This window comes from Myxine glutinosa, chromosome 2 (assembly GCF_964187855.1).
Source record: "Myxine glutinosa chromosome 2, kmMyxGlut1.1, whole genome shotgun sequence".
Classification (NCBI taxonomy): domain Eukaryota; kingdom Metazoa; phylum Chordata; class Myxini; order Myxiniformes; family Myxinidae; genus Myxine; species Myxine glutinosa.
This window is the reverse complement of record NC_136262.1, coordinates 115,040,667-115,056,372: the sequence shown is the minus strand read 5'-3', so window position 1 is coordinate 115,056,372 and position 15,706 is coordinate 115,040,667. Positions and strand designations below refer to the sequence as shown.

Here is a 15,706-nt window from a genome sequence, read left to right as displayed (position 1 = left end):
GTGCTTGATATTGGCATAGACATGGCCATTGAGCCTGGGAAGAACATGGCCGACCTAAAAAAAAAAAAATTCATAATTTTTTTTACCATATTTTTACCTCAGCGCATTTTAGCGAGGAATATTATACACGGAATCTGACCGGTGCAGAGCAGCGCACTGATTCGCTCAGAGCGATCACGTGATGTTCCTTGCCGCCATAAACTCACAGCAAGTAGCATAGATTTTAGCATGATTTAGCATAGACTAGCAGAAGTACCCCGGCATTGCCGGGCGGGGGAGTTTAGGGGAGGGGGGAAGAGGAGGGAGGGGGGAAGAGGAGGGAGGGGAACGGGGGGGGGGGGAGGGGAAGAGAGAAGGAGAGGGGGGGAGGGGAGAAGAGGGGGGGGGGAGGAGAGGAGGGGAGGGGAGAAGAGGGGGCGGAAGTACCCGGCATTCCATGTATAAACGTGAGGGAGAAGAGGGGGGGGGAGAGGGGGAGGGGGAGGGGAGGAGAGGGGGGGAGGGCGAGGGATGGGAGAGGGAGGTGGGGAGGGGGAGGGGGAAAAGGGAGGGGAAGGGGAGAAGGGGAATGGGTAGGGTGGAGGGGGAAGGGGGAGGGAAGGGGAGGGCCAGTCAACAATGACGTTGCAGTTCTCATGGTCGGAGAGCAGCACAACAATTGCGACATCGTCCTGAATCTTCGCAACAGCACGAAGCGGATTTGGAGACTCACCGATCCTGTGACGCCCTCCAGTACCGGCGTTGCCGGGTGGGGGAAGGGAGACCCGTACATTCCCAACCCGTACATTCGCCTCTCGACTCAAGCTCACTCGGACAAAGGCCTCGCACAAATTACACCGTGAAGGCCCAATGGCCATGTCTATGCCACAAATCAAGTACGTGAGCGAGTCTGGCGCCCTGAATTGAAAATATATAGAACGCTCATACTCCGTGAAAAGTGAAGCCAACTGGCGGCTTGGATGGAACATCACGTGATCGCTCTGAGCGAATCAGCGCGCTGCTCTGCCACCGGTCAGAATCCGTGTATAATATTCCTCGCTGAAAAAAAATCTATGTGAAACATGCTACTATCTATGCTAAATCATGCTAAGTCATGATAAATGCTAATCATGCTAAAATCTATGTGAAACATGCTACTATCTATGCTAAATCATGCTAAATCATGCTAAATGCTAATCATGCTAAAATCTATGCTACTTGCTGTGAGTTTATGGTCGCAAGGACATCACGTGATCGCGTCACGAACATCATTCGTGATCACGTCATCACGTGATCGTGATCGTCATCAATGAGCGCGAATGAGCGAATCAACGCGCTGCTCTGCCACCGATTAAGATTCCGTGTAATATATTCCTCGCTGAAAAAAAATATGGATCTAAAGATGAAAGGAAAAAAAACCTATGTGGTGTGAATGGCAATGTTCCTCGCTGAAATGTTAAAAAACGCAATCGCTTTTCGCTCTGAAATACGTGCGAACGCGTAACTGAGTTAATGGCAGCAAGGAACATCACGTGATCGCTCTGAGCGAATCAGCGCGCTGCTCTGCCACCGGTCAGATTCCGTGCATAATATTCCTCGCTGAAATGCGCTGAGGTAAAAATATGGCAAAAAAATATTATGAAATTTTTTTTTTTAGGTCGGCCATGTTCTTCCCAGGCTCAATGGCCATGTCTGTGCCAAATATCAAGTACGTGAGCCTCGCCGTTTAGGAGTCTATCGGTAACATTACACACACACACACACACACACACACCACACACACACACACACACACACACACACACACAAACTGTGTTTTATATATATAGATAGTAGCATGTTTCACATGGATTTTCTTTCAGCGAGGAATATTATACACGGAATCTGAACCAGTGGCAGAGCAGCGCGCTGATTCGCTCATTCGCGCTCATTGATGACGATCACGATCACGTGATGACGTGATCACGAATGATGTTCGTGACACGATCACGTGATGTTCCTTGCAGCCATAAACTCACAGCAAGTAGCATAGATTTTAGCATGATTAGCATTTAGCATGATTTAGCATGATTTAGCATGATTTAGCATAGATAGTAGCATGTTTCACATAGATTTTTTTTCAGCGAGGAATATTATACACGGAATCTGAGGCGGTGGCAGAGCAGCGCGCTGATTCACTCAGAGCGATCACGTGATGTTCCTTTCCCGCCGCCAGACCATTGAACATAAAACACAGTTTGTGTGTGTGTAATGTTACCGATAGACTCCTAAACGGAGAGGCTCACGTACTTGATATTTGGCACAGACATGGCCATTGAGCCTGGGAAGGACATGGCCTACCTAAAAATATTTGACGAGATCCATATTTTTTATTCATATTTACCTCAGCACATTTCAGCGAGGAATATTATACACGGATTCTGACCTGGTGGCAGAGCAGCGCGCTTATTCGCTCAGAGCGATCACGTAATGTTCCATCCCCGCCGCCAGACCATTGAACATAAAACACAGTTTGTGTGTGCGTAATGTGTGTAATGTACGGGTCTCCCTTCCCCCGCCCGGCAACGCCGGTACTGGAGGGTGTCACAGGATCGGTGAGTCTCCAAAATCCGCTTCGTGCTGTTGCGAAGATGCAGGACGATGTCGCGATTGTTGTGCTGCTCTCCGACCATGAGAACTGCAACGTCATTGTTGACTGGCCCTCCCCTTCCCTCCCCCTTCCCCCTCCACCCTACCCCCTCCCCTTCTCTCCTCCCCCTCCCTTTTCCCCCTCCCCCTCCCTTTCCCCCCCCCCTTTTCCCCCTCCCCCTTCCCCTCCTCCTACCCCTCCCCCTCCCAACTCCCCCCTCCCACTCCCCCCTCCCTCTCCTCCCTCCACTCCCCCTCCCCCCTCCCTCTCCTCCCTCCACTCCCCTCCTCCCTCCTCCCCACCCTCCACTCCCCCCTCCCACCCCTCTCCCCCTCCCCCTCCCCCCTCCGTCCTCCCCCTCCCTTCCCCCTCCCCTCCCCCTCCCTCCCCTCCCCCTCCCTTCCCCCTCCACCCTACCCCCTCCCCTTCTCCCTACCCCTCCCTTTTTCCCCCTCCACCCTACCCCCTCCCTTCTCTCCTCCCCCTCCCTTTTCCCCCTCCCCCTCCCTTTCCCCCTCCCCCTTCCCCCCCTTCCCCTTCCCCCTACCCCTCCCCTTCCCTCTCCCCCCTCCCCCTCCCCCCACCCCTTCCCCCCTCCCCCCCTCCCACCCCTCTCCCCTCCCCCCTCCCACCCCTCTCCCCCTCCCCCCTCCCACCCCTCTCCCCCTCCCCTCCATCCCCTCTCCCCCCTACCCCCTCCCTTCCCCCTCCCCCCTACCCCTCCCTTTCCCCTCCCCCCTCCCCTCCCCTCCCCTTTTCCCCCTCCCCCCTCCCCCTCCCTTTTCCCCCCCCCCTCCCTTTTCCCCCCCCCTCCCTTTTCCCCTCCCCCTCCCTTTTCCCCCTCCCTTTTCCCCCCTCCCCTCCCTTTCCCCCCCTCCCCTCCCCTCCCTTTCCCCCCCTCCCCCTCCCTTTCCCCCCTCCCTTTCCCCCCTCCCCCTCCCTTTCCCCCCTCCTCCCCCTCCCTTTCCCCCTCCCCCTCCCTTTTTCCCCCCCCCCTCCCTTTTCCCCCCTCCCCCTCCCTTTTCCCCCCTCCCCCTCCCTTTCCCCCCTCCCCCTCCCTTTTCCCCCCTTCCCCTCCCTTCCCCCCTTCCCCCTCCCCCTCCCCCTCCCCCCACCCCTCCCCCTTCCCCCTCCCCCCACCCCTCTCCCCCTCCCATCCCTCCCCCTCTCCCCCTCCCCCCTATTCTCCCCTCCCCCCCTCTCCTCCCCTCCCCCGTTACCCTCCCCTCCCCTCCCCCACCCGGCAATGCCGGGTACTTCTGCTAGTATCTTATATAAATAAAGTCAAGTGACTCACGGCTCTGCCAGCCAATGAACGGACACTCCCCAATGTCTCTATGACTTTTCCCAAGGCGAATGGGATTCGCTCCAGCGGTCGATGGAACGAAATCCGGTCGAAGCCCGAATCTCGCTCTCCCCCCGATATCCGAAGCGTGTACAGTGGGCAAGGGCGCTCTTCCCGCCAAACTGTACAACGGCGCCCTCCAGAGACGCACCTCCACCGCTCCCTCAGCAAACCGCAACGTAATTGGAGACAAAGCGGTCTCACCCACTTATCCCCGACAGACGGTAGGATGTTGGGGAGAAGACGACACGAAGCAAACCTTCACAGGTCCGAAGCACGGGGTTCAAGATGGCTGACGGTTCTGGCTTGAGCCGACACGTCGAGGCAAGGATTCGTAGGAATCTCAGCGCCCCAAATCTGTCTACGCATATTTCTCCACTCCAGCGAATATTCGTATCGCCGGATGTCCCTTCCAGGAACTCAAAATCTCCTCACGGCTGTCGGTAGACCTGGCTCGTTACGGAGCGCTGACGTCACCGTCTTCCCCGACTTTTCGCGCGCTTCTTCTCTCCCTTCTCGTCTTCCGGCTCGGTGTCCTGTATCATTTAAAGTTAGCCTTTTTAACTTTAAATAATCATTCCTGAATAATAAGCCGTTTGAAGATAATAATAGTACAAAATATCAGCACTACGTCAAGTGGGTGAAAACCACAATAACGGAAGTCACGAACCCGTAAAACTTCCCCCCCTCAAGAAAGAAAGTTTGAACACAGCGAAAACTTTCTTTGCATGCAACTTTAACAAAAAAAAAAAAAAAAAGGAAACACAATCCAAATCATCAATTCCCATGGGCAACAATTAGCAACATCTCAAAAATAAAGCAACAAAATTTCACACAACCCACAGAGATTTCCAAAGGTAATTCACTCTGGACAAAGCATCAGCAACGACATTGTCCCTGCCCTTTACATGTTCAATTTCCCATTGGACTCCTGCAAAGCCAAACTCCATCTCATTACCCTCTGACTTTGACTGTCAGTTTCTTGTGAATGAAGGTTAAGGGGTTAATCAAAGATCCAAAGTAATATCGGCTGCGGCCACCACCAAAACTACCGCCAAGTTGTCCTCTTCTGTAGACGCCTCGACGCCTACGAAATGCCTTCCCTACTGTTATGGTCCGACCCTCCAAATCCTTGCCATTCCAATTCCTCTCTGCCTCTTTGGCGTCCTTTGTGCTTGCAAACGTGACAAAGCCGAACCCTCTTGACTGTTGCGTTTCCCTGTCTTTTACCAACCTCACTTCCACAAGCGGTCCATATTTGTTGAAGACAGAGGTCAGAACTTCTTCCTTTGTTTTGAACTTCAGTCCCCCTACAAATAACTTGGTACTTTGGTCGCCATCCCTAACGGGTGTGGTGTTATTTTCCCTGCTGGGCTCTTTACCAACCCTCGGGTTACCATAAACTTGACCACCGGCCAAATCATTCCCGATAACCACAGATACTCCCTCTACAGGAAGAGTGGCTTGTAAACCTATGGTGACCGGTCCTGACACCAAATCAGACTCCAAATGGATGACATGAAGTGGAGCTCTAACACCGCCACCAATCCCCTGTAAACGAACACTATCGCCAGTTGCTGTCTCCTCTGACAATGGCAAAATGCCTTCAAGCATTAAAGATTGATGTGCTCCGGTGTCCCTCAATACCCTAACAGGTTTCCGGGTAGTCGGGTCTCCACCCAGTGACACAAACCCCTTTGAAATAAATGGTTGGTAACCCTTTTGAGGGCGATTTCTCACACTTGCCATTGCATTCGGAGTCGTACTAGTCGAACTCCGCTCCTGATTTTCCTTTCTCAGAGCATAACAGTTGGACATCAAGTGTCCAGGTTTATGGCAAAAGGTGCAAGTAGGCCCGGAGGAGAACCTCGTGGTCTGCCAAGGCATAGGGGCGGCGGTCTGCCTCGAGTCCCCCGGATGATAGGTCTGTCTTGAAACCGCAGTCTTCTGATTTCTATAAGTCGTGGTATTAGAGTGGTCCTCATTTTCATCTCGAGGCCGCCCCCCTGAATCTTCGTTCTCCGCACCAGATGTATCACAACTCTCCGTGCGAACTCTAGGTGGGAAGATAGGTTTATGGAACCTCATCCTGTGTGTTAAAGCATAGTCATCTGCCATGGTTGCCGCCTCAAACAACTTTGGTACTTTCCTTTCCTCCAAATGTACTTTAATGTCCTCATGGACACACTGTTGGAATTCCTCCACCAGGATCAATTGTCGCAATAGTTCGAAGTCTTTCCCGACTCCTTTTGAATCACACCATCGATCAAAAACGGTTTCTTTCATTCTGGCAAACTCCACATGGGTCTCATTCTCCCTCTTCCTGGCGTTCCGGAATTTTTGCCGGTAAGCTTCAGGGACCATTTCATAGGCTTTGAGAATGGTTTTCTTCACTATCTCATAAACTGCACATTGCTCAATCGGTAAAGCCGAATAAATATCTTGAGCTTTAGGTACCACAACACTTTGTACTAATATGGTCCAGGACTCCTCCGGCCATTTTAGCATCTGAGCCACTTTCTCAAAGTGTAAAAAAAACTTGGCTACTGTGGGAGCTGTGTTCGCACGATAAAGCCAGACAAAATGGACGACACAGGAACGAAGTTTCACCGAGCTATTTATTTAGCTCAAAACCAAAGAACGCAAAAGTACTCTGAATCCGCCCCTCGAACAGGTGGCAATTTATAACGCAAACTCAACACACAAAAGCCACGCCTCTCAGGCGGGGTGTGGTATGCAAAAGAGATAAGTCACGCCTCTCGACGGGGCGTGGTATGCAAGGCAAGTGTTCGCCCGAGAGGGCAAGTCTGGACACGCCCGGGCGAGTCCGGACACGTGACCGCTCGCCGGTTGCGTCATCGGCCGGTGCACGGTAATTGTGTCATGCTTCCGGTAACCGCTACATGCGACCCCCCCCAGAATTAACCTGCACCGGGAGAGTCAGTTTGAGGGGGGTCCTGATGACCCGGCCGAAACGACCCCTGGCGATTCATGTGGGGGTGGTAGGCGGCGTGGCGGTGGATGGTCGGGCAGGGGGCTTGGTTGACGGGGGATGGCCCCATCGTGGAGGAAGGGCCAACCATGGAGGTTGGTCGAGGTCCAAATGGGCCGGCTTGAGGCGGTCCACGGAGATGCGGTCCGGCTTGCCGCCGATGTCGACGATGAATGACTTGTCGTCCCTCTGCAGGACCCGGAAAGGCCCATCATACGGCGGCCGGAGCGGTCCCCGGTGTGCGTCGTGCCGGATAAAAACGTACTCCGCAGTGCGAAGTGCTGGGGGGACGTGGGGTTGCGGGCAGCCATGGTGGGACGTGGGCACGGGGGCAAATCTCCTGGAGGTCCGAGCGTTGGCGAGCTGCGGACCAGGGGCCGGTGGCGTCAGGGATGAATTCGCCCGGCACGCGCAGTGGCTGGCCGTAGACCAGCTCGGCGGTGGAAGCCTGGAGGTCCTCTTTAGGGGCCGTTCGGAGGCCCAATAGGACCCACGGGAGCCTGTCGGCCCAACCGTCATCCTGGAGGCTGGCTCTGAGAGCGGCCTTCATCGAGCGGTGGAACCGCTCGCACAAGCCGTTGGCTTGGGAGTGGTAGGCCGTGGTGCGGTGAAGCTTGACCCCCAAGGCCTGGGCGACAGCGCCCCAAAGCTCGGAGGTGAATTGCAGGCCTCTGTCGGAGGAGATGTCCGAGGGCGCGCCAAAACGGGCAATCCAAGTGCCAATGAAGGCCTGCGCCGCCACGTCGGCGGATGTTGTTGATGCCAGCGGGACGGCCTCTGGCCACCTGGTGGTCCTGTCCACCATCGTGAGGAGGTGGGTGAAGCCCCGCGAGGAGGGAAGGGTTCCCACCAGGTCCACATTGACATGGTCGAAGTGCCGCGCGGGCACGTCGAATGGTGCCAACGGGGCCTGGGTGTGCCGGTGGACCTTCGCGCGCTGGCAGGCGACATAGGCATTGGCCCAGTCGCGGACGTTCTTACGGAGCCCGTGCCAGACGAACTTTGCTGCCATGAGCTTCTGTGATGCTTTCCGGCCCGGGTGGGAAAGGCCGTGGAGGGCGTCAAAAATGTCCCGCTGCCATCCGGTGGGCACGATGGGGCGAGGTTGGCCCAGGGAAACGTCACACAGGAGAACCGTGCCTGTGTCCTCGAAGGGGACTTCGGCCAACCGCAGGCCTGTGTCCGCTCTCCGGAGTGCTTGCACCGTGGGGTCGGCGGTGTGGTCGGCCGCCATGCCGGTGAAGTCCACACCCAGGTGGACGGCGTTCGCGCCGGACCGGGAGAGGCAATCGGCCACAGCGTTGTACTTGCCTGCAACGTGCCGGATGTCCGTCGTAAATTCGGACACGGCGGAGAGGTGGCGCTGCTGGCGGGCCGACCACGGCTCCGTAACCTTGGCCATGGCGAAGACCAGGGGTTTGTGGTCCACAAACGCCGTGAACGGGCGGCCCTCCAAAAGATGGCGGAAGTGGCGAACAGCTAGGTAAAGGCCGAGGAGCTCGCGGTCGAAAGCGCTAAACTTGCGCTCGTTCGGTCGAAGCTGCCGGCTGAAGAAGGCCAGCGGTTGCCAAGCTCCGTTCACCCACTGTTCATGCACGGCGCCCACCGCGTAGTCGGAAGCGTCCGTGGTGAGGGCGATGTGTGCGTCGAGCGCCGGGTGTGCCAGCATGGTCGCGTTGGCGAGGGCCAGCTTAGCGCCCGTGAATGCCGCATCCATCTCTGTGGTCCAGGTGACGTCGTGCTTGGCCGGCTTGCCCCGGAGGGCTTCATACAGGGGGCGCATGAGTTGGGCGGCGCGAGGCATGAACCGGTGGTAAAAATTTACCATCCCCAAAAATTCCTGTAGGGCCTTGATGGAGCGGGGGCGCGGGAAACTTGTGACTGCCTCCACCCTGGTAGGCAGCGGGACGGCCCCGCGCTTCGTGATGCGGTGCCCCAGGAAGTCGACGGCCGTTACGCCAAACTGGCATTTCGCTGGGTTGATGATGAGGCCATGCTGGCCGAGGCGCTCGAAAAGCGTGCGCAGGTGGACGAGGTGCTCCGCCCGGGAAGTGCTGGTGATGAGAATGTCATCCAGGCAGACGAACAGAAAGGTGAGATCGCGCAGCACACTGTCCATCAGCCGCTGGAAGGCCTGGGCCGCGTTCTTAAGGCCGAATGGCATTCGGAGGAACTCGAAGAGGTGAAAAGGTGCAATTACAGCCGTCTTCGGAATGTCGGCCGGCCGGACAGGTACCTGGTGGTAGCCCCGAATAAGGTCGACCTTGGAGAAGATCACCCGCCCCGCCAAACGGGCGGAAAAGTCCTGTATGTGTGGTATCGGGTACCGGTCGGGGGTGGTGGCATCGTTGAGGCGGCGGTAATCGCCGCATGGTCGCCATCCGCCACCCGGTTTGGGCACGATGTGCAGGGGCGAGGCCCACGCGCTGTTCGAGCGCCGCACAATGCCCAACCGCTCCAGCGCGTCGAATTCCGCCCTCGCCACGGCGAGTTTGGCCGGGTCGAGGCGGTGAGCCCTGGCGTTGCCCGGTGGACCTGTGGTCGGGATGTGGTGTTCGACACCGTGCTTGACGGCGACGGCCGAAAATGTCGGCTGCGTGAGGGCGGGAAACTCGGCGAGTAGGCAGGTGAGAGCGTCCACGGCCGGGAGCGCACAGGCTAGTTTGGTTGGTGCGGAGCCGCTCAATGAGCAAGCGAGCGAGCTGAAGGTCTCCGCGTTGATGAGCCGACGCCGTTTGACGTCGACCAAAAGCCCATGCACACAAAGAAAATCTGCACCCAGCAAGGCCATGGGCACGTTCGCCGTGATGAAGTCCCACCTGAAGCGCTGGCCCCCGAAGCAGAATGCGACGCTGCGTGAACCGAAGGTGCGGATGGAGGAACCGTTTGCGGCGACCAAGGCGGGGCCGCATAGCGCGGCCTGTTTGTCCTCCACCAAGGCGGGTATCACGCTCAGCTGCTCGCTGGTGTCACACAAAAAACGCCGCCCTGACGCTCTGTCCGTAATAAACAGAAGGCTGCCTGAATGGCCGACGCTCATGGCAGGCAGCGAGCCCCGGCCTGGTCGTTTCCCGACCTGCCGAAAGTGCACGGTGGGCGGCACGTTCTGGCCTTCTGCCCGAACCTGGCGTGGTAGTAGCACATGGTCCGCTCTGGTGGAGGCTCCGGTGGTCGCGTCGGGTTCGGTCGACGGGGCGTCGCGGCGGCCGCAGCCGTCAGTGGCACGGACTTGGCCGGTGGAGGCGCCGGTCATGGCGCGGGCGTTGCCTCGGTCGGCCCAGGGTCCCAGGCGGCCGCTCCGACGTGTCGTCTGGCCGCGAAAAATTTATCGGCCTCCTAGGCCAGGGCGAGAGGTTCCGTGATGGGCGAGTTAGCCAAAGCTAAACGTGCCTGCCCGGGTAGCCGCTGGAGGATCAGCTCGCGGAAGAGGAAGTCCGGGCTGTGGTCACCGAGAAGAGCAAGCATGTGGTCCATGCTTTCGGACGGATGGGCCTCGCCCAGCTCCGGGAGGTGTAGTAGTTGTCGTGCGCGTTCGGTCTCCGTGAGTCCAAACACACCGAGGAGTAGGCCTTTCAGCGCGCCGTATTTGTCGGCGTCCGGCGAGTGCTGGAGGAAGCTCAGAACCCGGGCAGCGGAGGAGGCGGTGAGCGTGGAGACCACGTGGTGGTAGCGCGTCGTGTCCTCCGTAATGTTCCGCAGGGCGAATTGAGAAGCCGCTTGAGCAAACGAAATGGCCGCGTGAGATTCCGAGAAGCCCGGGAGCTTCAAAGCTGCAGCTGACTCCATCGCCATGTTCGTAGAAAGGGGTCACCAATTGTGGGAGCTGTGCTCGCACGATAAAGCCAGAGAAAATGGACGACACAGGAACGAAGTTTCACCGAGCTATTTATTTAGCTCAAAACCAAAGAACTCAAAAGCACTCTGAATCTGCCCCTTGAACGGGCGGCAATTTATAACGCAAACTCAACACACAAAAGCCACGCCTCTCAGGCGGGGCGTGGTATGCAAAAGAGGTAAGTCACGCCTCTCGACGGGGCGTGGTATGCAAGGCAAGTGTTCACCCGAGAGGGCAAGTCTGGACACGCCCGGGCGAGTCCGGACACGTGACCGCTCGCCGGTTGCGTCATCGGCTGGTGCACGGTAATTGTGTCATTCTTCCGGTAACCGCTACACTACCTCCTTTTCATTGAAGGGTGGAACCAGCCTCACATGTCTGCCAACATCCCAGGTGTTTTGACTAGTTGTCGAACTAGTCGGCCTGGGTGGTACCTCTCCCCGTTCTCTCATTAACTCCAGCTCCTTGACTTTAATTTCCTGCTGACGCGCCAATTCACGGTCCTTTAACTCCCTTTCGGCTCTTCTCTCCTCTGCTTCGAGTTCTCTTGCAGCTCTCCTTTCCTCTGCTTTTTTGTCTTCTAACCTTTCCTGGAGTTCTCTTTCCACTCTCCTTTCCTCTGTTTTTTTCTCTTCTAACCTTTCCTGGAGTTCTCTTTCCACTCTCCTTTCCTCTGTTTTTTTTCTCTTCTAACCTTTCCTGGAGTTCTCTTTCCACTCTCCTTTCCTCTGTTTTTTTTCTCTTCTAACCTTTCTTGGAGTTTCAATTGCATCTCCGTTTTTTGGAGCTCCACATTTATCTTTTTCCTCGGGTAACCAATCCAAGGCTACCTTTTTCCATTTTCCTTGTCCCACCAGAGATTCTACCACCAATGTCTGCATCTGTTCTTTATTCATATGAGCTCGGACCTCCAAGTTAAAATGTTTGGCCAATATCAAGAGTTCCGATCTTTTTACGCTTGGAACTGTGCCTCATTAGGGGATGCCGCAATCTTTTCTGCGTCAAACACCATGGTGACTATTAGATAGCACCTGTTAACCTTCACACAAAAATTTACAAAATATATATATATATATATTTAATTTGGGAATGTTCGAAAAATTCCAAATTTGGGAATGTTAGGGAATTATATCCCGGATGAGTGTTAGGGAATTCTATCCCAGATGAATGTTAGGGAATTCTATCCCGGATGAGCTTTAGGGAATTTTGTCAGCAAAGACGAGCCCCCAATTTTAATTTGGGCCAATTTTGGACGAGCCCCCATTATCCCGGACAAGCCCCCAATTTCTGTTACGTGCTCCTCCCCAAACCCCCTGGTCACTGTGTACCTCTGAGCCCCGAGAGGAGTCAAGGCAGAAAAATGTGTTATTCTGTATGTCAAAGATCAATGGTGAAGCCACACCAATTGTTACAAATGAACAAGTATTGTATTAAGATCACACAAGAATAACAGTACAACAACAATAGTAATCAATTGTACAACCAATATATATTTCCTATGATGGTACCATCAGGTTCGTACAATATAACTCACTGTGCTCCAAGTGAGCGAAAAGAAGAAGATTCCCAATGTCTCTAATTTCGGCTTCAAGCCAAAGTTGATTCCGGCTTCAAGCCAAAGTTCATTCCGGCTTCAAGCCAAAGTCGATCCGCTCCAGCGATCATCAGAACGATGTCTAATCGAGACCAGAATCCAGTTCGGATGACAGTCACCGTCGCGCGACCAAAGCTGCGCAAAGGCGCCCTCAAGGCGACTGGGAAATCCAAAGGCGCCCTCCAGGCGACTGGGAAATCACACCCTTGGGTATGGACGTTCCACGGCTCACAGTCAGCGAACCGCAAATTAACCTTCAAAAGCCACGTTGCACACACACACACACCAGATTAACGTCTGAATGCGGTGAAAATGGTTGAAGCGAGATGAAACCTTGAGCGAAGCGCAAGTCCTGCACGAGTCAAAATGGCCGACGGCCCGCTCTCATGGCGTCTCGGCCTCGGAATCAACCGCCAAAACCTGACACGCAGGTTGATCTGTCACAGCGATAACAACTCTGTCGCAAGAATCCCTTTCCCGGGAAACCCGAAAGTTTGCTCGTGACTCCCGTTCGCCAGCGTTTGCTCCAGAACTCGAAGCAGCTCGGCTTTCTTGTCGAACTCACTCGCTCCGCCTTCTTTTTCTCCTCTTCCTCTTCGTCGTCGTTCGGGTCCGGTTTCATTTAAAGCATTAACTTTTTTTACCTTTTGAAAACAGTAACCTCTATCTCCCTTAAACGACAACAATAATAGTACATAAAATCAAAAATGTCTACGGTGGATGAAAACCACAACAACGGAAGTGACGAATCCGTAACACTTGGCACGAATGAGCTCCTCACCTACAAAGCTTTCATCCGCAGCTCAATGGAATACTGCTCTCCTCTCTGGGTTGGTGCTCCTGCCTCACACCTAGCTCGGCTTCCCCATGTTTTTTAAGTTCTACTTGTCTTTTATATTTATTTGTGTCTGTTTTGCTTGTTTTTGTATTGATTTGGCTTTTTACCTAAAAAAAAAGGTTTCGTCCATAAAACTTGGTCGGTGTTCGAACCATCCACTTCCAACATAGAGCAGATGCTCCAACTATTTATAAAGCCACTGAGTGACCGAGACTAGATAAAAAATGAAAACGGTTTATGATATCCATGATAGAGTAGTTAGTGACAGTAGTGTTGCTATTTGGTGCAACTTGTTTAATATGTTAATTTCCCTTTGTATTGTTCTGGATATTTGATATTTCTTTATTCAATGTTAGCGACTTCCATGTACGAGTCCTTTCGGGTTCAGAAATGCTGTTTGTAAATTCCGAGGATGAATGAAAATGTCCAGTCAGGAAGAGACCGCTCAGACGGGAAGATGGAGTCGGGGGATCCTGAAGCGCAAAGTGGGAGGGGCATGAGTAGTCGGGGGGAGCTCTGCTAACCAAGAAAAGTTCGATGAACGGAGAAGTTTTTGACAGCGTGGAAAATGGCGTTTTATTTGTGGCTGCTGTGCGTGGTGAGTTCACGTTCAGGGTTTTGAATGTATTTGTTTTTATTTACGTGATGTGTTTTTTTGTTGTAATATTGGCGCATTAATTGTAATTGTATGGGGGATCCGCAGGATGAAAACTTTAATTTGGATGACTCCCTGGAATTGTAATAATTGTTTTCCTTTGAGAATGAAAACCATAATAATAATAATAAATTATTAATAATTGTGATGTAACTGGTACTTGAAGGGAAACGAGCAATCGCGTATGCAGTCATTGGGAGAGTCAGACTCAGAGTGCGGGTGAAATTTGTTTTTGTTGATTGATGGGGTTGTTCATTGGGTTTGTTGATTGATGGGTTTGTTGATCGATGGGTTTGTTGATTGATGGGTTTGCTGATCGATGGGTTTGTTGATCGATGAGTTTGTTGATTGATGTGTTTGTTGATTGATGTGTTTGTTGATTGATGGGTTTGTTGATTGAAGGGTTTGTTGATTGAGGGGTTTGTTGATTGAGGGGTTTGTTGATTGAGGGGTTTGTTGATTGAGGGGTTTGTTGATTGAGGGGTTTGTTGATTGAGGGGTTTGTTGATTGACGGCTTTGTTGATTGACGGCTTTGTTGATTGACGGCTTTGTTGATTGACGGCTTTGTTGATTGACGGCTTTGTTGATTGACGAGTTTGTTGATTGATGGGTTTGTTGATTGATGGGTTTGTTGATTGATGGGTTTGTTGATTGAGGGGTTTGTTGATTGAGGGGTTTGTTGATTGATGGGTTTGTTGTTTGAGGGGTTTGTTGATTGAGGGGTTTGTTGATTGAGGGGTTTGTTGATTGAGGGGTTTGTTGATTGAGGGGTTTGTTGATTGAGGGGTTTGTTGATTGAGGGGTTTGTTGATTGAGGGGTTTGTTGATTGAGGGGTTTGTTGATTGACGGCTTTGTTGATTGACGGCTTTGTTGATTGACGGCTTTGTTGATTGACGGCTTTGTTGATTGACGGCTTTGTTGATTGACGAGTTTGTTGATTGACGGGTTTGTTGATTGATGGGTTTGTTGATTGATGGGTTTGTTGATTGAGGGGTTTGTTGATTGAGGGGTTTGTTGATTGATGGGTTTGTTGTTTGAGGGGTTTGTTGATTGAGGGGTTTGTTGATTGATGGGTTTGTTGATTGAGGAGTTTGGTGATTGAGGAGTTTGATGATTGAGGAGTTTGGTGATTGAGGAGTTTGGTGATTGAGGAGTTTGGTGATTGAGGAGTTTGGTGATTCAGGAGTTTGGTGATTCAGGAGTTTGGTGATTCAGGAGTTTGGTGATTGAGGAGTTTGGTGATTGAGGAGTTTGGTGATTGAGGAGTTTGGTGATTGAGGAGTTTGGTGATTGAGGAGTTTGATGATTGAGGAGTTTGGTGATTGAGGAGTTTGGTGATTGAGGAGTTTGGTGATTGAGGAGTTTGATGATTGAGGAGTTTGATGATTGAGGAGTTTGGTGATTGAGGGGTTTGTTGATTGAGGAGTTTGGTGATTCAGGAGTTTGGTGATTCAGGAGTTTGTTGATTGAGGAGTTTGTTGATTGAGGAGTTTGGTGATTGAGGAGTTTGGTGATTGAGGAGTTTGGTGATTGAGGAGTTTGGTGATTGAGGAGTTTGGTGATTGAGGAGTTTGGTGATTGAGGAGTTTGGTGATTGAGGAGTTTGGTGATTGAGGGGTTTGTTGATGGGTTTGGTGATTGATGGGTTTTTTTGATTGAGGGATTTGGTGATTGAGGGGTTTGTTGATTGATGGGTTTGGCTATCGAGTGGTTTGGTGGTCGAGGGGTTTCTTGATCGAGGGGTTTGTTGATCGAGGGGTTTGTTGATCGAGGGGTTTGTTGATCGAGGGGTTTGTTGATCGAGGGGTTTGTTGATAGAGGGGTTTGTTGATTTATG

General features: G+C 53.0%; 1 protein-coding gene across 1 annotated transcript in view; it reads left to right on the top strand.

Annotated features, from left to right (window-relative positions):
- Positions 1-13,710: 13,710 nt before the first annotated feature.
- Positions 13,711-15,706, top strand: part of LOC137422578 (tumor necrosis factor receptor superfamily member 1A-like) — a 57,061-nt gene continuing 55,065 nt past the window's right edge. Inside the window, exon 1 of the mRNA XM_068109302.2 lies at positions 13,711-13,810. Within this exon, the coding sequence (XP_067965403.1) occupies positions 13,781-13,810 (30 nt within the window). The 5' untranslated portion in view covers positions 13,711-13,780. The remainder of the gene's footprint in view (positions 13,811-15,706) is intronic.